Below are 26149 nucleotides of genomic sequence, written 5' to 3'. Positions count from 1 at the left end.
TAAGCAATCAGCATTTTAGGTGGTCAGCGAATGCAGCCTTACATTTCTTCTATGACAGGCTTATTTTACATGAGAAAGGTAAAGGAAAGGCCAGTACAGAGTATTCTGCACCTTATGGAGAGATTTGTTTTGGTAAAATGTCATGTAGTAAATAGCCAGTTTCAAGATGTAAATGCTGCTTAAAGCTTAGGGGAGCTAGCACTTCTTTTCAAACTCACATCACCATAAAATGAATAAATAGACCTATAGATATGATGTGCAATCCAAGAGTCCTTAATTTCTCTTAACTGGGAGTCATATTGTCTTTCTGCCATGGTTCAGTCAGAAAAAAGAGTTAGGAAGATCTGGATAAAAGATACTAAACCCTGAAGTTCCAATATCACATACAAGAATGTAGAAGGGGAAGCGCTACATCTCGTTACATGGTTTTTGTATGACTGGGGTCATCACTGGTCACCTTGTGTGATGTCCTGAAGTGAATAATGTGAACTTGGAATAGATTTCTTAAAAATCATGTTATTAGGTGGCTAATGTTTTCAGTCCTGGACCAGATCCATTCCTGGTTTGCTGGATCACCTACGGTCTCTTGTGAGAGTCTATCTTCTCCAGTCTTGGAGATATTTATTAAATCAGGCCTGTTATTTTCATGAAGCTTGTAGGACCTAGCCTTTGCACAGCTATTTATTATAAATCATACCTAAATGCAATTAATCGCAAGCATTTAAAACCCTGTAAGAGAGGATTCTTGGAGTGAGTTCTTATCTATTCATCAAGGTGAAGGTGCACGAGGGATCTGGATATTTATTTTGATTTATGAACACCTAATAAAACTCCTTGCATGCACACTTAGCCAAACTCCAGGTGAAAATTGAGGTCCGCCGCATAACCACAGCTTTAGGCATTTAATACCAGTGTTTAGTTAAAGGGGTGTAGAGGAGTAATTATTTCACTACAGATCAGCCTTAACATATAAGGACACTTGTTGCTCAATTATATATTTAAATATTCATAATAAACATTTCTTCTATATTTTGTGCAGTTTTTATTTTTATTAACCATTTGTAGATACTTTTTAAGCTTGGCAAGACTTAATATGAGATAGAACTGCAAGTTTTTGATAAGAGCTTAACAAGCAGTGAGTGAGCTTTAAAAAAGCCCTCAATGATCTCCTTTGCATGCATTGTAGAGTCCTAGCAGATCAGGCCACCCTACTCCTCCAGTCTAGAAGTGACTTAGCAGTTTAGCTTTTCCTGCTTCTGGCTACCACCAATAAATTAGCATATCACTTCATCCTGCAGCCCCATCCGAGCAGTGATTCAATGGCTCAGCTTACCCTGCTCCAACCATAGAGCAATGGCTGGGCTGTTTACCACCACCTGCTCTCTCCTCTCAGTAATGATTTTGCAACTTAGTGAATAAGAGTAAGCTGTGTTCACTGTATATTTATCTCATCTATAGGTTAAAAAATAGTTTTGGTTGTACATGAGAGAAATAGGACAACACTATGTGGCCTTTGCTGGGCATACCAGCGAATGTTCTCTGCCTAAAACAGAACACTCTATGACAGGTGAGCCCAGTCAATAACATTTACAAGTCATGTTACTGGGCTCACCCACCTCTGTTTGAGAGGCTTTTTAGCTTACGACTAGTTACCACACAGAATTGCTCTTTACACAATGATTACTACATGAGTGCATTTTCTTCTGATAGAAAGTTGATTGCCATGAATAATGTTAGCAAGAGTCTTGTTTGGCGAGATACTCGTGTGTTCTTGTCAATGGCATCAAAAAAGCAACCAGAATCCTGCTCATATCAGCCCCCAAAATAAACCACACACTTATCTTAAGATTTATACCAGATTTTAAACACCAAAACAAGCCATTTTTTTTAATAATTTATGAAAGGGATAGAAACATTTTTTTCTGTTGTCTATGTCCTTGCTGGAGAGATACTTCTATATGACCTACCTGGTGACAAAGGTCCATAGAGACAGGAAGAGATAGGAAATCTGATCAATGAGGGTGAAGGGAAGAACAAAAAAAATGGTCAATAGTTGGAACACTTTTCATATTTTTAAAGTTTTTTTTCAGTGTAAAGAGATCTTCACAATGGGGTTTCCGGGGTTTTAGCAGTGGATAGAGAGGGAGGGGAAAGTCAAATGTGTGTGAACATTTAGGTATCAAATGTATTTTCTTTGAAGGTTTACTTTGAAAGAACCATGCAAGCCTATCTGCTAAGGAGAAACACCTGCGCCTTATCTTTAAAGATGCCCGTGTTGACCTATTTTGAAGGTGCTCCAATGATTTATTGTATTCATTCCTTCACTACTTAAAGCAGACTTTCAGGGTTTATTTTCAGGTTTTCCATCACCTTCTGCAAGCATTACAAAATAGATAGGGTTTGCAACCTCCAATACAATATTAAGTGATCCCGGTCCAACCTTCAAACATCATCCTCTAGAGTTCTAGAGACTCCTTTTCTAGATCCTCTAGTCTTCTCTAAGTTATATGCACCAGTGGTTGCCCTTCTGGAAAGCCCAATGAAGGCTCAGAAATCTTCTACTGGCTTTCTAAACTGATGGTATGGTTTGGATAACTTTAAGTGGGATTTGATCAGGTAAGCCCTAAAAAGTGATAACATGAAAGTATTAGTTGTTGCTATAACTACCGATGGTCTTGATTTAAGAAAATTCCTGGGTTCCAAAGCCTAGCCCTTAAGCACAAATGCCATATCCCACACCTTGACATAAAATACGTCATATACGTCATCCATGTCAGAAGTGCTCCTCTGTAGCATGTACAACTGCATACCCAACCAAAATAATGATCAATTGTTGAATGAAAAGACAGTACAGATGGTGCTGTTTTAAGATGTAAACAATCATACAAAAAGTCACCAGCCCTCAGAGAGAAATCTTCTTTTCATTTCTTTTTTTTGCTAAATTATTTTGCTACAATATACATAGTAGTCAAAATGTTGAGGTAACCCAGAGACCTTTCCTTAAGGTAGCAGAGTGATGAGATGCTAATGTCTTTACCTAAACCAGTGTTTCTCAACCAGAGTTCCACGGAATGCTTAAGTTCCTCCAGAGGTTGCGAGGGGTTCCTTGAGCAATGGGCACTTTATGTCTTTTAGGTAAGTTTAACTGACACCTATCACCGTTTTAGTGGTCTGTAAGGGTGGCATCCTTTCCTGGCCAGACAATCCTATTCTTTCAATTGACCACCAAGCTAATGTACTGTGAGCTGTGAACGTAGTAATTATAGAAGGGTGTTCCTTGGGACCTGCAAGTTATTTCAGGGGGTTACCCCATGTTGAAAATTTAGAGAAATACTTACCTAAAGAGTGGCATTAATCTACTTATCTTACAGCCTACGCCCTGCCCCTTTAGTCAATGCCCATTTTTTCTCCATGAGAAAGAAGCCACCATATTGGTAAGGTTTGCAGTACATTCTATTAGCAGACACAATTTTAGAGCTCCTAAACAATAGAAATGAAATACTAATTGTATGTAAAATAGCAATACAAAAGAGTTCCAAAATCCAAATAAGATGACCCCTTAATACCACTAATACTAAATAGAATAATACACTAACATTTACAGATTTTATTTAAAGTAAAAAAAAAGCCACAAACTCTAGGATCAGTTAAGGTCTGTTTAATGAGGAACTAATTAGAGTTTGGGTTATATCTAATGTGTCTGTACTTGTTCCATTAAAACTAGGCCAGCATCAATCAGTGTCTCTAAGTGATACTGCAGGGTAAGGAGCGTTTTGGAGAGGCATAAAATGCATAACCTGTGTGCATCACATATACATATATATGTGTCTACAGCATATACAGCTGGGAAGCGTTATAATACTGTATAGAGCCTGACTAACTTGTATTGCCCACAGGAGCTCTGCTTAGTGAACTTTTTTCATTGTGTCAGATATTGCTGATGTGGTTTTGGTCAGTCAGTCAGTCTGTTGAAAGTTTGTCTCATTGATTTTGTTGTTTAAGGCACTGACACGTGAATAGTAAAGCCAAATGTTTGGAAATGTGTACAATCTCTTCTATTCAATAGGTGCATTTTTCAAGAGAACAGATTCTTTATTTTTTTTTACATGTTTGCAAATCTTTTCTTCATAGTTCCATCTTTTTATTATCATAAGAAAAAATAAGGCAAAGGTCTAGTATATATATATATATATATATATATATATATATATATATTACCTTTATCTAAACAATAAATATGGAACTATTTTACATACAATAAAACATTTCTCTTTTATAGTCTGTGGATTAAATTTTGCTTTGTGTGAAAAAAAGTCTTCAATGTTTTTTTTTTTTTCTCTCGCACGCTCATTTCTTTCTCCCAGTATTTCTTGATTGATCCACGAGGACATATTCCTGGCTGTGGGATAAAAGCAGTTTCATCCTATACAGGTGTTTTTTGCATGTACCACTTTAGCGTCCTTTTTACACACCACTCATGACAAATTCATTACAGGCACCTGCCCTGTATTACCCCAGTGCAGACTTAGGACACGACAGCCTAATGAAAGCTTCCAACAAGACTGTAAAATGTGACTTCATCAATAACTTATCATGCAATGAAGACGCAACATTATCAGTAGTAAAAACGAATCAGATCCTTGCTTAAAAATGTTCCTGTTTTTACAATTTGCATTCATTTTCTCAAATTATTTTAATTTTATTTGCTACAGTTAAAATTCTAAATTTTCTTTTCATTTTCCTTCGGAAAAAAATCATAAATAGGACTTTAATGCAGTATTATTTCTATAAAATGCTGCTTGTGTTTTGCATTATTTTCTCTGATTCATGCTTTTTCTTTGGTTTACCGTACACATGTTCTGGCCAACTTTTTTTAGTAGTTTAATAACTGTTCTATGCATTTAATGACTGTGTGTTTGACTATATGTGCATTTTATCATTGATATAGGATGTATGTGACTTGAAAACCATTGTTAACAGTTTTACTGTAGTTTTACGGATGAGCAGGTATGGCTCACTCAGATAGAATCTATGATAAATCACAATACATCCTGATGGACTGGCACAGAAACCCTAGTTTTATCTGGTTTTAGGTTAAAAGCCAATTTGACTGCAAGTTCCAATTCCCTTTGTTGTAGGTGAATTATACATTAGAATAATTGCCAGGTTTTGTTGAATCCCTATTGATAATATTGATAGGTTGTAGTTATGTTTGGTCGATCTTTACTGTAAGGTGTACCTTACACTTTTGTAGTAATAATACCGCATTGCAGGGGAAACTAATCAGCTACCGTACAAAATCAATACTGGCCATGTTATACAGATGAATCTGGCAGGGCATGGTTTTTTTTTCTTTTTACTGTATATAATGATAGATGACTATTTTAATTTAGTATTTTGCTGCTATGTAATAAATACTAATATTTCAGCTACAAGTAGGAAGTAACTTAAATTTAAATAAAATGTACACAACAGTTTAAATGGTAAAATGTAATATTAGTAGTCCTGCATTTTGTTCATATCAATTATTTTTTGTACTGTTTTTGGTAGAGATTGTCAAGAATGTAATATATATATTATATAATATATATATATATATATATATATATATATATATATATATATATATATATATTTTATGGTGATAAATTTACAGGTCTGAATAAGATAAAGTTTATTTTTAAAAAGTTTATTTAAATACTGTATGCACACGGTAAGCCCCCTCTTTTTTATAAACTGCAAAACATTTCACAGTAACTAAAAAGAATTATGTCAATTATATGACTTTTATATGTATTACCTTTTGAGCATAATGTTTATAAATATTTACTTCACACGTCTGCACCATTCTATAATATCTTTTTTAAGATACAACAATAATAAATATATTTGTTGCTTTTATGTGTTCTGTGTAAAGTCATATAAACAATTGTACTTTGTGCGTATTGTAAAGGAATGCTAGAAATAGTATACTGGAATGAAGCTGGTCTTTTCATTGTATTATTTTTTTTTTTATATGATGATATATAACTATAGATATATTCACTTTGTGAATGCAAATAAACACATTTTGTAATAGCAGAGTTAATTTTGCCAAAGTGCAACATTCTCATTTAAAAGGTGAATAGCAGGCTGTAGTTTTGTTAGTGGCGGTATATTGCATTTTCACAACAATTGAGGAACAGAAAGTAACAAAGGTATTACTTAGATAGCTATCTCGGTATCTAGAATTATCAATGAGCAAAAAGATTCAGTCTACAGATCTGCCAGAATATTTAGTTAGGAATGGGGGTTAACAATCCAAAAAGGCAAGCTTACGAAAGTGAAAAGAGCGACAGACAACACATGTACAAGTATTATGCTTGCAAGGGTGTAATCCAGGTCTATGTAAATATAAAAAATTAAAACAATACAAAGTTTAAATTCTTATAGCTTGCAATGAATGTAGAATAAAGTACAGTGAAAAAAGAGGAAAACCAATAAAAATGTTTAAAGAGCAACAAACTAACCCCTAAAGAGTGTAAATATATATTGTAAAGATAGAGATACAAAAATGAAAAAGAAAAGCAATAAATGAATAAAAATAAATACTAAAAAAATACTGGGAACAGTTACTGCACAGTGATAGTAAACAGCGTGGAATGTAGAAAAAATAGAGGTTACATAGAAACTTTCCAGAGCGGGACAAGAAGAGAAACTTTTAGAAAGCTAACATATAAGCAAGAAAAAAGGGTTAGAAAGGAGTACAGATTTAAAATAAAATAGAAAGTGCTTCATAAAGAAAAGGAGAGAGACATCTACAGACCATCAAACAAAGGAGAAAAAAGACGAGGTGTTAAAAAGAGATGAAAAAGTCTGTCAATGCCTTGTAAAACAGATTAAATAAAAAAAGGTGTTTAAAAACATTAAAAAAAAACTTTGTAGGAAGTAAATAAATTAAACAAAAACAGGTGAAAGGAAGTTTTTATTGCCATACAAAAGAGCAAAGGTAAAATGTAGGCGTAGAAAGAAAAATGTTTTTATGACACATTAAAATACGTTAAAAAGGCAAAAAAAATGCAAAAGTCTGAATAGGACATAGGGAAAAAAATGCCGACACTTAAGCTAAACATTACAGCAAAAAAAATGCTAATTATTGTGGACTATTGTAACACAATTGAAAAAAGGCTGGAAAATATATTTAATTTTATGTCTAGGAACATAATATATATATATATATATATATATATATATATATATATATATATAGAACATTTTTACTTGTCAAAAATGTATAATTTGCATATATAAAGATGGAGAATAGGATAAAAATCTAAATTATAAGAAATAAACAAATGTCAGGGTAAAATAGGTGAAATAGCAAGTGGCACAAATAAAGAAAAAAAAGCCATAAAAAGGAAAATAAAAAATAGGTTTTTGTGCTTGAAAGAAAAAAACCTGAAGGAACGAAGGTCGTTGCGGACAAATACATCTGTAGCCTTCTGTGCTGCAAGGGTTAAAATCCTTAGTGTGGGATAGTAGGAAGAGAGAGTGTATGGAGAAAATGAAAAAAAGCTGGGAAAACAGAAGAGAGAAATTTACTCTGAAAAGCAGCGTCTTTAAAATGTGTGACTTGGCTGGAATATATTGGGCAGTGCCAGCAAAACCGCAGAGAACGAGGGAGCGAGACAGGAGCGACAGAGTGAAGGAGTAGAGGGAGGAAAAAGGGAAAGAGATATTTCATATTTAATTTCGCTATTAATAGAGGGTGATTTTCTGTTTTTTGGATGAGGAATAGCAAGGTATTTGGTGATTACCGTGCCCAGGTTTTTGATACAAAAATAAAATAAATAGAACAACAAACAGGCACCTGCCTCATCGCTCTAACCCCCTCTACATATACACACACGCGCGCGCGCACACACCATCCTCAGCCATGAGCGACTGTTTTAATTCTTGAGCCAAAAACTGCGTGGCAAAATAAATCAAAATTAAAAATGAAACCAAAATAAATAATAGCAAAGATAACAGGACAGAAGAGAAAGTCAACAACCAATAACTCTCAAGCTCATCGGCTGAAAGAAAGTAAATCGTCAAACTTTCGCATATGCAATTTTTTTTTTTTAAGTTGTCGGTTTTGGCAAAACCTTTTTTCTGCCTTCAATATTTTTTTCACGCTCTCTCTCTCTTTAGCTCTACACCTCCCTCCACCCTTCCCTCTCTCTCTCTCTCACTCTCCCCTCCCTTTTTCTCTGCTATTGGCCAGCTTCTTCATTTCACTTTGCCAAAAAGGTGGGTCTGTTCGAATCAGTCTCTCTCTCTCTTTTTTTTTCCTCTCTCTTTTCCCTGGCATCGATGCTGGCCACCAATTCAGCACGGAGAGTGAAAGCAGGAGAGAGGGGGAACGAGAAAGAGAAAGAGAGAGAGAGAGAGAGTTTAAGCGGATAGAAAAAAAACAGCCTTCTTTTTTGCTCCAAATCTCCTTGAAAAAAAAAAACACTTTTTCTGTTAACCATCCATTTTTTCTCTTCCTTTCATTTTGCATTGTCAGTTTTGTTAATCCATCTGTAGTATTCTAATGCATACCAAGAAATTTTCTTTTTAATTTTTTCTTCCATGTTCCGTCCGTTTTGCGGACGACAATTAAGTTGCCTCCGTTGTTTTTTTTTAGTACTTGGAATTACGTATTTGTTCTTTTGAGGCCTTTACATTAATAACTTTTTGAGATATTGCCATCCTTGTCTTCATATACATCTGTTCTTTTTACAATCGCGTTCCCTTCGCATCCACACATTTAGGAAAAAGGACTTCATGCTCTGTATATGAATACGCATAGGTTCGTCTGCCGTTGTATGCTTCCAACCTCTTTTGATCCCTTTCATATTTACATTTCTTTATTTATCAATCCGCTCCGTGTCCTCCTTTTTTCTCTCTCATTGCAATTCTGATGAGTTCCGAATCTGGATGCTTTTAAATACCGTCAGGACTTCGATATGACACCTAGAGATGGTAAATTGTTCCCCTTTTGCACTTTTTCATATCATGTCATCAAAACGATTCATAATATTAACTTTTTTTCCACCATAGTTAAATAAATAAATAAATAAAAAGCAACTATAATATAATATTTTCCTAACAATATGACATTTAAATAATTTGCATGAAAATTGGCTTAGATAAACTGTTTAACAGTAACTTAATAAGTTCAAATGTCAATTAAATTACATATTTAAAAACAACTTTTTCTTGGCATCTTAACTTTATTTTTTTATGTTTTTTTTTCTTTCTTTCAGGATGAATTTCACCCCTTCATCGAAGCTCTTCTACCCCATGTGCGTGCATTCTCATACACATGGTTCAATCTGCAAGCAAGGAAGCGCAAATACTTTAAGAAGCACGAAAAGCGGATGTCAAAGGATGAGGAGAGGGCGGTGAAGGACGAGTTATTAGGGGAGAAGCCTGAGATCAAGCAGAAGTGGGCGTCACGGCTCTTGGCCAAGCTGAGGAAAGACATCCGGCCAGAGTTTCGAGAGGACTTTGTCCTGACCATCACTGGGAAGAAACCTCCGTGTTGTGTCCTCTCCAATCCAGACCAGAAGGGCAAAATTCGAAGGATTGACTGCCTTCGCCAGGCAGATAAGGTGTGGAGGTTGGACCTGGTGATGGTCATCCTGTTTAAGGGGATTCCGCTGGAGAGCACAGATGGGGAACGTCTCTATAAGTCACCCCAATGCTCCAACCCAGGGCTGTGCGTACAGCCTCACCACATTGGGGTGTCCATCAAAGAGCTGGACCTCTACCTGGCCTTTTTCGTCCACACGCCTGGTAAGTCTTGGCCTTGCATTACTGTCTACTCACATTTACTGTAGCATAGCTTTTTTCTCAAGTTAAACGCCTTTATTACTCCATTTGTTAAAACCCGAATTGACATGGCTCCAGTTCATGGAAATCTATGGTAGAATATTAAAAAAAAAAAAAAAAATAGAAAAAGGGAAACAAACAAGGCTACAAAACATGCTTTATATTATTTCATAAACAAATAATATATAACATCAATTGTCATTACTCCAAAATACTATTATGGATACATAATGCAGTGGTCAACATCTGGTAATGGGGAACCATGTGCATCCTGTTAGGCTTTTAGGGCCTAAACTTTACTAAGGACTGGCAAGTCAGGTTTGCCTTTATACGCATACAGATTTTAAAGGAAAAAAATAGAAATACTAAATATTTCTGGTTAGAAAATCAAGGTATGTTAATACTTTTTAAACTATTTTGTAAATAGCTACTTATTTATCGCTTCTCACTATGTTTTCAAATGTATACAGTTCACCATTTCTAAAAACTAAAATGACGTAAGTGTTCAGTTTTCATTTTGGATATAGGAGATCAAAGATGTGATCGATACATTGATAAAAGCATATAAAAATAAATACAATTTAAATAGAAAATTACTTTAATAATGGTGAAGTAAAACCATCAAAGACCACGAAGCATAATGTCCTTGAGTACATTAAAAGACAAACTAATCTTTAAAAAAATGTTTTAAATTAATTAAATTAATAACAAATGATACGTGTATACTGTATGTGTGTATAGATGTGTGTGTATGTATATATATATATATATATATATATTATGTGCTATGTGCCAGAACATCAATGCAGTATTAGAAAATTCTCTTTCACAAATCCGTCCATGGAGCCATGTATATTTATTGTATATCAATAGGTATAATATAATTAACTGCTTGTTTGGTAGTCATTACTTGACCTTCCCTTGTTCTTAAAGACTTACCAGCTAGCTTGGTGCAAACTCCAATACAACTTTACCCAGACATGCTTTGGCATTGATGGCATGCACAAATAGACAGAAGTGACAATGTTATCCAGAATACAAATTTAGGCAAAAAAATAACAGTATTACCATTACATACTGCTAATTAATCCAACAAGGTTGCAACAAAGACAGTTGCAGTAAAACCAGCAAACATCTACACAGGCACAGAAAAAAGTACAAATACCACGATTTTGTGTACAGCTTATATGTATATAGTGAATTAGTACAGCAAATGGGAAAACCAAGGATTTTTCCTATTTTAACATACATTTTGCAGCTACAGAGCTCACACTCTATTAGGCAAAACAAACTAACAAATCACTGTTAGGCGATAATTGTATAGAATTCATAGAAGTAATTCGATTAATTGCCGTTATTGAATAAATGACAAATTAGCTGGAACCATTAATACATTTTACTTTCCTGTAGAGCTTATCCTCTAAGAATCAATAGGAACGCCTATAAAACTGGGGCAGTTAGAAGATCAAATGTGTGAATATAATGATTGGGGCATGTAGCAGGTTGGGTAGACAAGAGACATTGTAAAGAAAATTAGGTGTCCTGGAAGTTTTCCACCTAATCAGAAAACCAAAAAAAAAAAAGAAAAGAAAAATAGCGAGTGACTGTGTTAATAGATCAGTGATCAACAATGCCTGTGCTGATTTTGGCCAGGGAACCAACGGATCCTGTGGTGAAAGCGCAAATGTGTGTTCTGGTTGGAAGTGTGAGGAAGGTCACAGCCCATATGGAGCAGAACCTGACCTATGACCTGCCACACATGACCTGCCATTCACAAATATTTTCTGCACTGATGAAACATTCACTGAGTTCACAGAACTGTAAAGATAATAACTATGTATCTCTATGTACAGCAACATGTTTGATTTTGATAAATAGGATATTACAAAAATCCTGACTAAGGATGATAGAGTTATAAGGGTGGGGGGTGTACATTTTCTGCAGGATTGAGGGAGATCAGGAAACATGCTCATACATCTTTTGGACAGGCTTTTGGTACCCCCACCTTCATTTATGAAGATATGGGGCACATTTTATGAGTCTACTAGGATGATGTCGAGATTTGTGACATCATCACAACAATGTCACTATGACACCTGGGCCCAGGATCTTACAATTATGCAAGAAAAAATGGATAGAGGTGCAAATTGTTGAGGAGCAATTATATATTGATAATAATATAAATGCTATCCAAGTACAATTTATCCATATATATCAACTTTTTTAAATTTAACACCTGATATCATAGTTAGGGCCCATACACACCTATGTTGCACAATTAAAAAGCATCATGAGCTAGGTATTACTCTTCTGAATAGAAATGGTATTATGTGGTATGGTAAAAACGCCCTAGTGTGTTTCCTTCAAAAACAATATGACATATAAAATGCGTGTACAATTAACGGTAATATATTTTGTATAAAAAAAAACTGAACCTCTGCCCCCTTTCGGTTCCGTTTAAAAAAGGAAACACATACATCATCATACATCACAGTAAACATACATATAAAATGCACATATAAATGTGTTTTCAAATGCACAAGTATTTTACAAAGCAAAGCTGTGAACCTACCCGTAAAGACATAATGCAATCATATTAACTTTTATTTGTTAACCATCTTTCTATAAGGCCAATTTATTATGCAGAATGTTACAGAAAATATAGAATTATTTACAATATTCCCTGTACCCTGGTGGAGCTTGTAGTCTAATATTACCGTTAGGGAGAATGACTAAAAGAAAAGAAAAAGCATGGCTGAATGTCCGGGGGTGATTTTTAGTCTTTAGATGCAAGAGGAGAATTCATGGCACACAAATATTTAAGTGTGTGAGTGTGTATCCTGCCAAAATGAGAACAAACTCCATTTGCCACAGCTCCTCCTATTCGTGTTGCACTCGGGTGGGAGGGACAAGTTCCATGTGACATAGCTGCTCCTATCTGTGTCACCCTGTGGTGGCTGGTACAGTCATGTGACACCACCCTTCCTGTGTCGCCCTCTGGTGTCAGGGATAGACTACATGTGACAGAACCCCTCCAGTCTGTGTCACCCTCTGGTGTCAGGGACAGCCCCTCCTGTGTGACTCATTGGTGGTAGGGACAGACTCCATTTTAGATATTTCCTCTTGTCTGTGTCAACCCTTGGAGGGAATTACCTAATCCATGCCACATAACTGTTTCTATCTAGGTCACCATGTGGTAGGAAAGACAAAATCCACGTACCATAGTTCCTCCTGCCTGTATCACCATGTGATAGGAAGGACAGACAATGTCCCATAGCACTGTATCAGCATTTCTCATTGAAATATGGGAAGCTGCCACATTACTACCAGGTGCAGTAATATTTTATCTATGGTAAATAATTCCTGTTCTGAATGTTAACAGATTAAATTAATGGGTCAATATTACCTTTCTCTTTGATATATTTAACATTCCTTATGCTTTTAACTTGAAAAAAAACACATACTTATATACAAAAAGTGAAGTACAGGTAAGATTTTTCTCTGCCCAATGCAGTTATGTAGCTTCTGTAATAAATCCTGCAAACCTGAATTGTGAAATTGTCATAGTAATACAGGGTTTCAATTAGTGGCTTGTACAGAGTACATGTACATTTAATTTCAGGAATTTTTTTTTTTTTAGAGTGTGTGTAGTAAGTGTTGACATTTGAATTTTGCTTTTTTTTTCTGCTGAAAGTGACTCATTCCTCAGTTATGAATTAATTCTTGTTGGTAATAAGCTAAATATATACCCCTCTGTTAGTACATAGCACACAATGGATTTGCACAAGAGGATTAGCGTGAAGGTCAAGTTTTGTGTCTGATGTAATTTTCTGGCTTTCAGTTGGATGCAGGAGGCTTCTTCATATGGAATAACCTTGCTAGACACTAACTCTTTCAACTTAGGTGTATTAAGCAGCACAAGGGGGAAGCAAGCCTATCCTTTTTCTCTTGCTGTCATGACATCTGTTTTTCCGCCACATGCCATGGAATAGCAGCAAGGTAGAACTTGCCATTGCAGAAATGTTAAAATATGGACTTTCTTTTATACCAACATACATTATACAGATACTGGTGTGTTGGAGAAAGCTGTAGTATGTAGAATTTGTAATGCTCAGCTTTATACATGGCACCTTTCTACATTTTCCACCAGCATATATATGCTTGGTTTTGGTTGATTTTAATCAATAATTATAATCATCTTGAGATGAGAAAATGAGTGAAAGTGAGGGTTTCAGGATTTTGTGGACCATTATGTTTTTGTATTGAGAGCTAACTGAAAGCCTGCAAAGTTGCCACATGTATGGAAAGCTTTAATCTTAAAGAAACACAATCAGTACTGGCAGTTCTGGCAATTCCACCAGCCTCACATAATATTTTATGTGAAGAGAGAACACAATAATTGGAATAATAGTCCATTTTTCTTTATTACTTTACTATTAATAAATTACTTTTTCCTTATTTATTTTATTATACAATTATTTTTAAAAATTCTGATATGCAAAGAGAATAAAATTTATCAGAACCGATGACTAAGTGACATCCTGCTATGTGACAGGAATATCACTTGAAATTATCTGTTTCCAATGGACTTGGTCACAAAGCCAAACCCCCACATGATTAAGTCCATATAGAAGAAACGGTTTGCTAACCTAAGTGCTGAGAATTAAATCAGTTAAAACCTTTTGAATATGGGGGAGTTATTTAAATTACCTTCATGTCTTCAGGAAAACCATGTTATAATTACTTTATCCACAGCTTACAGTATATTAGCATGGTGGTCAGTGGGAAGAATGACTACAGATAGCCAAAATGTCAATGGTGTCAATTATGCTGACCTGAGAGGTCCTATTTGCTCATTGCTCAAGGAACCCTTAGCAACCCCTGGAGGAACCCTGGTTAGGAAAAATGAACTTTCCTTATCCAAAACAAAAAAGCAGCACAAAAGTCAGGGAAATGGCTGCTTCTGTAGGAGCCTAATAGCACAGGCATTTTCCTTGTCACAGTTTCCTTGAAACAGACAAATGCTTCCCCAAGTGTCGAGTTACTCTTAGTTTTTGGCACAAACTTCCCTTTGTCTGGATATTCGACTTCCTTTGGTAACAGAGTGCAGAAAGCAGAGATGTAAAATAAATAAATAAATAAAAAATAACCAATAGTAACCAATAACTAAACAACTTACTAGAGTCATCAGAATGACAACAGCATGCTACCTAAAAAGACACTACATAACGCTCGCTATACAACAGTTCATTAAATGCAACAAAAATCATAATTTTAACAGGGCCAACGTTGCCACAAAAATAAAAGCAAATAAACATTATTCACAGCAGCTTGACACTAAACAGTCCAGGCCCCAAAATGTCTGTTTACCCAGCAGGTTTTTATTGCAGGCAGATACATGTATCATGAGCCACACCAAGCATGTAAATGTCATAAAAATTATATTTACCTATTAGTGTCCATACATGGATGGGAAAAAGAATCTAAATTATTACGTTGCAACTGTGCCACCAGCTGACTATAAGCATTCAAAATGCAGCAGGACATCCCTCTTAGGGTCTAATAATCCAGAATGTTCGTCTACTCTGGGTTTTTATAATGACCATTGACATCTTTGGGTCAGCTCTGGTCCCCTGTGGAATGTAGAAGGCCAAAACGTTTGTCAGCTAAGCCTTCAATTGGTGAAGATTGCAGGGAGTTGAGTTTTATTATTTATGACACTTGTTTTTATGGGGTTTGCCTCAAAAATATTTTTGTGTCCTTGTATGTGACATACTAACAATTTGGTTGCAACAAAACATTGAGTGCCTTCGCCTTATGCCTACCTATAGACGTGCTCATTCTGTAACACAGATGTGACTTACACTGTTTTGGCTATGCATTATTATGCACAGAGTAGACACCTTTGTTCCTGGCCATATATCAAGGGGACAATAGTGATCATGTAGCAAAATCTGTATCAGACAGCAGATTCTTTCCCAAAGATCAACCAGGGAGTATCTGCAGATTTTAAAGGTAGGTACAGACATGCAATATTGAGCAATCTGTCTATAACCTGTCAGGTCAGGGGATGACCAACTCGCATCTCTGGTTGGATAAATCTTTCCTTTAAAGGAGATTCTTTAGATATGTCCTGGGTCATTTTGTGCTCAGAATGCTGACAGACGACATTTGTTATGCTGTTACTAGGAAACTGAATTTGGCATCTAATAGGATGTATGGGGTTGTCTCGTGGGACCAAGCAATGTACTGCATATATGAAAGTGGTGTCCTTTTTCTCTGTTTCAAAACAACGGGCCTCTGCCATGGTCAGACTCTGTCTGTGTCACCATGCACTAGGAGGGACAAACTGTCTGTGTCACAGTGTAACTCCATTCCTGCTTGCACTGTTCCCAACATGCCATTGTGTCCTTTGGTTTTGTCGGGACCCCCTGGCAGTGAAGGAGTGACTCCTCTCCTCCCTCCTATTTTTACACTCTCTGTTCCAACTTTTCTCTTGCCAAATAAACATGGGAGCAGCTGAATTTCCTCTCACGGAGACATCTGTGATCGAACAGACGTTGGGGACAGAGTATGGGGACTCTGGCAAACCTTCTTTCCTGGGGGGTGGGGGGTTTGGGACATAGAGCAAAGGAGAGACCCTGAAGGTGTAAGTGAAAAAACGGAAGGGGGAATAACATGTCCTGTCTATCAGCAGTCAATGCCCAACACAAAATAATACAAATTCCCTTAGACATTGGCAAATATATTTCTCCAAATATTGGAATCCACTGTCATCTGTATCCAAAGCCAAACTGATGAAAATCAACGGCTGTTTCTAGGAAGGATTACCTACTTACTTATGTTTGTATCACTAGAGAAGAAGAGAAAGTGTGATGTATTGGAAACAAGGATTTTTTAGGGTATACTAGATTGTGTTCTATATTAGTATAAAAAGCTTGTTTCCTAAACGTAAGAACAAGTCGTATGTCACAGTTTTTTTTAAGAATATTCTTGTTACAATGTGGGTAATCCACATGTAAAGATGGTTTTTACAATATTCCTGCAAGACACCATTTCCCCCAAAACATAATTTGTAATACTACATACCAAGAACACTCAGGAGCTAGGTGACTGTAATATGATGTTACAGGGGTCATAAGACACTCAGGAGCTGGGAGACTGTAATATGATGTTACAGGGGTAATAAGACACTCAGGAGCTGGGAGACTGTAATATGATGTTACAGGGGTAATAAGACACTCAGGAGCTAGGTGACTGTAATATGATGTTACAGGGGTAATAAGACACTCAGGACCTGGGTAACTGTAATATGATGGTACAGGGGTAATACCACACTCAGGAGCTGGGTGACTGTAATATGAAGGTACAGGAGTAATGGGACACTCAGGAGCAGGGTGACTGTAATATGATGTTACAGGAGTAATAGGACACTCAGGAGCAGGGTGACTGTAATATGAAGGTACAGGAGTAATGGGACACTCAGGAGCAGGGTGACTGTAATATGATGGTACAGGGCTAAGAAGACACTCGGGAGCCGGAAGACTGTAATATGATGCTACAGGAGTAATAAGACACTGTCGTAAGATGTTACAACAATATTAATATTATAAATATTTGTATTAGAAAGTTGCTGAAATAGTAAATTGCTCAGAATTTAGCTTTGTATAGCTGGGCTTACAAACTGAGATCCTGATTTCCATATGCGGCGAGTCAGGGGTTCAGCTGAGGACAGTACACTGCACCTGTAAGTGACATTTGTCTCTCCTTTGTCCTCTAGTTAGTTTACCCTGTGTGTGTTTGCTCTGGCAAAGGGGAGGTATTCGGAGGTGTACATAGGTATATAGTGGAGGGCAGAGCTGATCTCACACAGAAGACCATTGTGTGCCTGTACTGGTGTTTATTCATCAATTAACCCCTCCGGCTCTTTCCATTCACACATTCTCTTCCCTTTTACATTCTCTTTTTCTAGTCTGTTATTGATGTTAACTGCACACATATTCTTTCACGAAAATTCAAATCTTGTATTCCTTAATACTGTTTGTAACATGACAACATTACAATTTCAGTAATAATAGACAAATGCAGAGATATGAGTTATCCAAATTTATACATCAGTTGTCACCTCACTTTAAACTCGTATCCTGCTTGTTAAAAGAAGCCCTTCATTATATATGTTAGTAAGTTCCCCGCAGAGTTCCTGGGTCTGCACACCATCTGACATGAAACAGGAGGAGCTGGAACACACAAAGGTGGACGGGAAGGCTTTAAACTCCCAGGTGGACTAGGACAGAGTAAAAAGATTTGGCGGGGGTATCTTACTGTAGCAGAATACCGGGCATGTCGGAAGCCAGGGGCTCACTCTGCCCACTTGATTCCACCTGCAGCTAATAATTTAATTATGGACTAACATTTTAATGATTAAATAAGTGTCCTAATTTAAACTTTACTTCCTATTTAATGGGTCTTATTTATTAAAGCTCTCCAAAACTGGAGAAGACAGACTATGATGGGAGAAGCTGGATGATTCAGCAAACCAGTAATGGATTTGGTTCAGGAGTTCAGGTTCCCCTATTATAGTCCATCTTCTCCAGTCTTGGAGAACTTTAATAAATCAATCCTAATATCTCTGGCACGAATAGTCAGTGGTGGAGCACTTGTCACAGGTTGTTGAGGTTGCCAATTTTGGCTTGCTAATTCTGATTTCAAGAATTGCTTATTTATGCTTATTTTTAGGCTCCTTTAGCTCACTTTAAAAGTGTGCTGTACCATGTTCTTTATGTAGATGAATAAGGCATCATGGAATAAAACTTGTGCTACACCACCATTGTTGAGAGAGTTCTTGAAGATATAAAAAGAGGTGCCAGAATGAGCAGATATGTCCCCACCCAGAGTTTTTAGGGAGATATTTGTCCGTAGGGAAGCCGACCAGACAAAGAGAGCATGTCATTGTATTGTAATACCAGATTTTATCTGTATGTGGCGCTGTGGGGAGGTCACAGTAAGGTTTGTGTTAAAAAGCTTACTCTGTTGAAAAAAAAAAAGCACTAAGAAAAACACCACCCAAAACCGATTTCAAAAGAAAACATCTTTAGTTTGCAACCAAGTGAGACTAGCCAGCGATCATGTGCATTAGGAGACTTTTCGTATAACGCCGAGCAGCGTGCATTAGATCTGGGGCCTCAGGGCACAACTGTTCTAAACACAATTTTAAATATAGACACTGGTGGCAGAAATCAACGAAGTTGTTCTGTGTGCCAAGTGTGATTCATTGACATTTTTTTATGCAATCTATCTATGATTCACTCTCTGGTCTTTCTGGTCGTAGTTTGTTATCTTTCCTTGCAAGTCTCTTTTACTTTTTTATTTCATTTCTCTACTACCCATCTGATAGAGGTGTGTTTAATTTCAGATTTGCAGAAAACACATATGCAATCTTGTGTTTGAATGATGTTGTTCTTGTGGACAGAAGCTTACAATTCATTTTTGGCTTTGGTTTCGGTGAGGGGTTAGGTCCTACTTTACTGATATTATGTCTGTAAAGAAATTATGAATTTAATCATCCCCTGATTTCTCAAATCGGGACTGATTTATTAAAACTCTTTAAGACTGTAGAAGATTGGAGAACCTGGATGATCCAGCAAACCTGAAATGGATCTCTTAAATATCTTTTGGTATTAGCGGGCAATTTTTTTTTAATCCTGGGCTATATTTATTCTAGGATTACTGAATCGCCTAGGTTCTCCCATGATAAGCTACCTTCTTCAGCTTTATTAAACTATTATTATTATTATTATTAAACAGGATTTATATAGCGCCAACATATTACGCAGCGCTGTACATTAAACTAGGCCCATTGCTTGGGGCATAAGTGATGAGACTTCTCCACTGAAGCTTCCATCTCGCTCCTAATGTCTGAATATTAAAAAAGGAAGTTAAACTTTCCCTTGTAAAAGTAAAGTAATTGTGTATTGTGTAAATATTGTTTTTATTGTGGTTGGAACTACATAATTAAATGTTTTCTTTGCATATGAATATTTTGTGTTTTCACGTACAGCCATGGTGGCATATTAAGGCATGATTTCACATGTTTTTGCTATCTTTATCCGCTGTAAATATCAAAAAAAAAAAACAAACTATGGACCTCAGCAGCCCAAGCTTTACACCTACATTTTAATAAATTGGAGCAGAGACTGTTTGTCCTCCATTTGGCTCTGTCAGAGATTTTAGCCTAAAGACTGATAGATGCTGATTGAGTGGCGCTCTAGGTCTCATTGGTACTCACTGTATGACATATGTATATGTTTGCAAAACAAAGACTGTACATGTGTATATTAAAAAAATGAAACATGTATTACCAAAAAGAGTTTTTCCATGATTGGACACTAATATATACTATAGTGTCCATGATTTGGATATGCACAGACTCCCATGCTGTCTCACTTTCCTCCTCATTCTATCCTTTAGAGCCCTTCCTACAGTCAACCAGGAGAGAGTTGTCATTTTTATGCAATGACATGAATGCATTAGTCAACATTTCCCAAGCTAGTTTGCCTAGCTTCCTGTTCAGGTGACAACACAGTCAGTAGAACTTTAGGTGAGGCAAAAAGCCCCCCTACAAGGCAGAACAAATCCTGCAAATGGCATGGATAGAGTTTGCTGTATCCATTGGGCACTTTTACAATATGGAGTCAAGCCTTGCTGAAAAGGATCTTTGAAATTCAAGATCCAGTGGTTGGAAGAAGCAACTGAAATACAAACATTTAAGGGTAAACAAACCAATCTCTTGTTGTTGAAACCCCTTCATTAAAGAATAAAGTGCATATTGAAATGAAACTGATTTATAAGACTTTAAAGGGTTCAGGAGTAAAACTGCTCAATTTTCTAAAGAAGGCTTCATGAACATTAGGAAAAATCATAATGCTGCAAAGTTGCAACAAAAAAAGTTCCTGTGACCAATCCAGAGGTTTTAACCCCCTCCACTTTGTCCGAAATTTTTAAAAAAAATTGGTGTTACATTACAACAACTACTTAAAAGAATGGTGTCTATGGAGAGATATTGTGTAATAAAGTGCTTTAAGCTTCACTGACACATCTTGCAAACATTATGCAGCATAGTTATCACTGACAGAATGCGTTATTAATGGTTATTGTTGCTTGTGAAACAACATGAGGACTCTGAAACAAATAACTGCAAACATTTTACCCAGCTACAGCACGTAGAGTGTTGCTAACAAAACAGGCCCTCTTGTGAAAGGCAGTGAGCACAGCGTTCAAATAGAGATCAGAGTTTATTTCAGGAGACCATGTTGCCACACCATTAACCCCCTAAGGGGTGTTCCCGAGTGTGACTCGGGGCCGGAAAAATTGCAAAAAGCGGTAATCCCGAGTCACACTCGGGGTACCTTTGCGGGTCCCCCTTACCTGATCCCCGCGGTCCAGCGGCGATCGCAGGATGCCGCTGCGATGGCGGGGCACTTCTCCGTCGGGGGGCGTGGCCGGGCGGGAAATTTAAAAGCAGATTACGGAGTAATCTGCTTTTAAAGCCTGCCCGGGGGTCCCCGCCACCCCGCTGCACGCATCTGCAGTTAGATGCGATCACCAATGGTAAATCCAGAGGGTGATGCCAGCGGAGATTTCCCGCTGGCAGCACCCCCTGGATCTACTCCTGCTCGCATCTCCCGGAGGCTGATCTCCGGGTGATGTGAGCAGGACAGTGAGCAGCGGGCACATCATCCACTACTCCCGGAGACTGATCAGCCTCCGGGAGTAGGGGATGTCCCCGCTGCTCACTCTCCTGCTCGCCGCACCCGGAGATCAGCCTCCGGGAGATACGAGCAGGAGAGTGAGCAGCGGGGACATCCCCTACTCCCGGAGACTGATCTCACCCTCCGGGAGTGGGGGATGATGTCCCCGCTGCTCACTCTCCTGCTCGCATCACCCGGAGATCAGCCTCCGGGAGATGCGAGCAGGGGAATGAAGTAGGGCGGGGACATCCCCACCGCATCACCCAGCAAGATGTGTGACATCTTCCGGGTGATACGGTGGAGTGATGGATTCTGGGGGCGGGAAATTTAAAAGCAGATTACTATGTAATCTGCTTTTAAATTTTTTTTTTTAAAGTAAAAACACATCAAAACATATAATAAAAGTATAAATACATATTGTAGTGCACCAAGCATCATTGCCCAGTGCCCTGATTTACATTTTGCACGCTATTAGCCCTGACCTTGATCTAACCTTTTAATGACTTTTTAATCACTTCCTGAATTGAAGTAATTTTTTTTTTCTAAAATCTGCATATAATTTATATTATTAATAATCAATAATATTGCACCCTTGTTTGGAAAATTTCAGAAGGAAATTTTTGATAAAATTTTTTTTTTTGATAAATTACATTGTTTTGGGCTAATATTTCATTATTTTTTATAATAATGATTTATAATTATGTATTATTTTATAAATTATGATTCTAATATAATAAATAAATATAATAATTATACCCGGGAGTTAATCCTAAGAATTACAGGCCCACAATATAAACAAAAATTTCTACGCAAAAAAAATAGGATCACTTTTTGCATCAAAAAATGACAGAATTAGAACGCTAGGGGGTTAATTTTAACAAAATATTCTTATAGGAATATTTGTAAATTTTATGTATTTTATTTATGTTATTTACATATTTATTTATTTTATTTATGTTATTTATTTACAAACTTTATAGAAGGAAAGTGGTGGACAGAAAATCAGTTTTATCAGAATTTAGGGAGGGAGGATTATTCAAGTGGGACCATGTGACACTCAAAGTAAGAAGAACAACAGATGTCATTTCCTATTATCCCTATATTAAAGGTAAAACCATGTTTAGGCAGGGCATGAGGAATTTTTAGAATCTTCATTTATTAATAGTAACTGCAAAGGCATGACACATCCATGCACAATTGCAGATGGGCACAGCTACAGAATGTGGTTTTGAATTAGAAAAAATCTAATTTTTAGATTTTAATCAACATGGTTCCTGAAAGAATATGCTGTTTTCAGTTCCGGCTTTGGCTGGGCTTTCAAAGATTTCAGACTGCTGGTAGGGGCCACCATCCTGGGCATGATGTCAGCAGCCCAGAAAAAAGTTTTCATTGGATAACCATTCGAATAATACCTCCAGATCCTCCTGTCCCTTCAGATCTATACTCAGTTTTAAACTGTATCTATGGAGGGGATCATGGCTGGTCAAACAAAACAGACTTCAAACATGTCTGCATTTTTCTGATTTTCAATATATAGTGAAATACAAACTAATGCAGCCATCTCTTTTAAGGATTGGAAACTTACAATATATATTAGTTTCATTCTTAGGTTACAAAATTCTTTAAAGCATTACTAAACCCACCAATTTAATGGTTTATATATAATTTAATAAATGCAATTAAAGCAAAACGACTAAAAAGCAAGGCCTTCCTCCCTCTTCTCAAATTACCTACTAAAAGTCGGTCAAACATACCTGTAATGGGGAAACTTGGGGTTATACTTTACCTTAGCCAGGTCTTCTGCATCTATCAGTGGGACAGCATTATCCTTTTTGGAACATAAATGCAAGTGAAATCTCGTGAAAAGATTCTCCAGTTCATTACAAAAGTGCCTTCTCACAGGATTTTGCTGGTTTTGCATTCTACAAGAATCTACCTGGAAGGACAGTGATATCATAAGTATATAAGTATAATTACAAGGGGGAAGGCAGCTAAGTCATTGTCAGCTGTCAACTGATCGTTCAAGCCCTCAAACAGCTGGTGTCATAGCGGGTCACGTGCACATAACTATGACACCTGCAGAACTAAACAGAAGCTAAGATGATGCCATCTACGGTTGTAAAAGGATAGGACTGTTTACTTCCACTATAAATGTTAAAGAGTTCAATGACTACATCTGTGCATATAAGTAGATATCAATCAACAGCCCCACTGTACTCTGAAAATGTGGTTTAAATGTCAATTGATGTCTGAAGTTATATCAGTTTAAGATTCTAGCCCTTTTCTTTTTTCCAAAGCTTACAATATATGTTGGTTGGAATTCCACTTTAATACATTAGTATAGGTCTGTGTCTTGCGAGAACTGTAGGATCTAAAAAATCTTCCTGGCAATGCAAAAGATATCTCGTATATCTTCACCGTATGCTAAGGAAGAGGGTTAAGGAACCATTCTGATGTTTCTCCTTTAAATGTGAAGTCTTGCAATGATCTAATGTCTGTGGTATGTTTAATTAGAATTCTGTACAACACATGTACACACTGTTGGCTCTGTATTCTGAAGCTGCAGAAAGCAGTTCTTAGGTTTGGGGTTGATTTCATATAGCGATGGAAAGATCAGTGCTAGTGTGTTAGGTGCAGTAACTTCTAGCAACCATACTGCACCCCTTATGCAGCTTGGAGGAGTGGTGGATGACTTCTAACTTGCCTTATTTACAGCATCTGGCTTGTAGCCCTATAAATCCTGTTTGTTTCATGTTCATTTTGACAAGTTAAGTGGAAATCTCTATTTAGATTTCTTACTCCAAAGTATAAAGCCCAATAGGGATGGGAACTCTAATAACTCTTTTATACATAAACAAAAAAGTTCAAGACAGAAATAAAAAAAATTGTACTATAATGTGTTTAAAGCAGAACATAGATTTTTATAAGCTAGTCATTTTTTTCTTATAATTATAGAGGACCCATTTAGATTTACATAAACAAAAGCAACAAACTTGCATTGTTGCAAGCAGGGCAATGCATGGTGGTGTAGTGTGACGTGTTGCATTAAAAGGTTGTACAGAATTAATCAGTGCTGCCAATCTACAGCTGGGCACATGGATGACTTAATCATTGCCCTACTGCTTCTTCTTTGTTTAAACACAGACTGAGCTCTGTCCTTGACTGTGCTGCAAAACTGCAGTGGGAAAGAGCAATGTCATTGACCTGACTGTATTATTTGTCAGAGGTGCCTGGGCCAAAAGACTGAGTAACTAAAACCTGTACCTTTTTGCAGGTAAAACATTTAGCACATATGTTTTTCATGTAAACTGGGATTGATACAGAAGGGTATCCAAAGTATTGTATGTTTACAAGACAGTGTTCACCCCATGGATGGTGCACCCTGCAAGCTGGCCAGAGAAAGTCCATAGAAAACAATATGCAACTGAACTCTAAATGCTGAGGATTGCGTTCAGACTACTACACTGTAAAGCCCAACCGCAATCATTATACCAAAGCCAATAGGACCTATATAGACTATCAGATCCTGTGCCTGGCAGACAGTTAAATTGGGAAAGGCTCAAGTGTAAACAAGTCCTAAGTTTGACATAAAATTGCCACATTGCCTCTGTAACTGTTACGAGTGCACACATCAAGGGAGAGTTATGATACAAGCTGTACTAGAAAACTAAAAGGAGTGGGGTGGGTGGGGGTTAGTGTGGTTGCATGGTTAACATACCACAGGGAAAATGACAAAAAACCTATCTGCGATATATTAAAAAACAAAATCAAACCAACAGCAGAAATTAGTTGAGAAGAAAATATTGAGAACATCTAAACTGTATTATTACATTTATAAAGAATATTTGCTGCAAAGTGAAGCTAAGCTTTAAAATTCTAGGGGAACTTTTCCATTAACTTGCAGTTGTCGTTGCACCTAATCCGGGTGTTCACGCTGATTTGTATAAATGTCTTGCAAATTTTGTGCAGAAGGCAAACAAAAGAGGAAAAATAGGCTATATACCAACTTATTCAAGCCAAGGTGGAGTTATTAAATGGGGATTTTACCCTATATGTTGTCATTTTTCAAATTTTACAAAATGTGCCAAGCCTATTTACCTGTTATATATCTGCAACTAAACACAAGCCATGTTCAGGATTTCCATGGATTCTGTAAAACCCAGAGCACCTCAGGGCTGAAAAAAATTCTGAAGAATTGAATTGGCCGTGTGGCCACCTTGGCATAGATAAATAGACCTGGACAAATAGAACATGAGTCTGTTTGCTGTATACACATAAACCAGATTTCCAGTAAAAAATGCTTTCAATACTTTGCCACATGTGTGCATCTCACAGACAATATAGTTCTTTTTAAATTAACATTTTTATATTTTTCACTACACATATTATAGCCACAAAACATTTTAACTGAGCCTACCTTAAAAAAAGCTTCAATAATACAGCCAAGGAATACTTAGCAGCCAGCAACTCTTGGGAGAATGAATGCTTTGGTCAGAAGTATGTAATGTACAGCAAAAATTACACAATGCAGCAGTCAAGACTATAAGGTATAGCATAGTGTA

The 26149-nt window shown here is 36.8% G+C and overlaps 1 protein-coding gene across 6 annotated transcripts in view; it reads left to right on the top strand.

Moving 5' to 3' along the window:
- The window catches only part of NFIX (nuclear factor I X), a 126408-nt gene that overhangs the window by 49728 nt on the left and 50531 nt on the right, over positions 1 to 26149 (top strand). For 5 of the 6 annotated variants that reach the window (XM_072399542.1, XM_072399548.1, XM_072399547.1 and 2 more), the window contains exon 3: positions 9273 to 9804. In XM_072399542.1, coding sequence (XP_072255643.1) covers positions 9273 to 9804 — 532 coding nt within the window. Of the gene's footprint in view, positions 1 to 8328; positions 8989 to 9272; positions 9805 to 26149 lie in introns of those variants that run through there. The other variant, XM_072399546.1, reaches the window with a different exon arrangement.

This window comes from Pyxicephalus adspersus, chromosome 2, assembly GCF_032062135.1.
Source record: "Pyxicephalus adspersus chromosome 2, UCB_Pads_2.0, whole genome shotgun sequence".
In the NCBI taxonomy this organism is placed as follows: domain Eukaryota; kingdom Metazoa; phylum Chordata; class Amphibia; order Anura; family Pyxicephalidae; genus Pyxicephalus; species Pyxicephalus adspersus.
The sequence above is the reverse complement of the archived record's forward strand: the minus strand, read 5'-3'. Positions and strand labels throughout refer to the sequence as shown.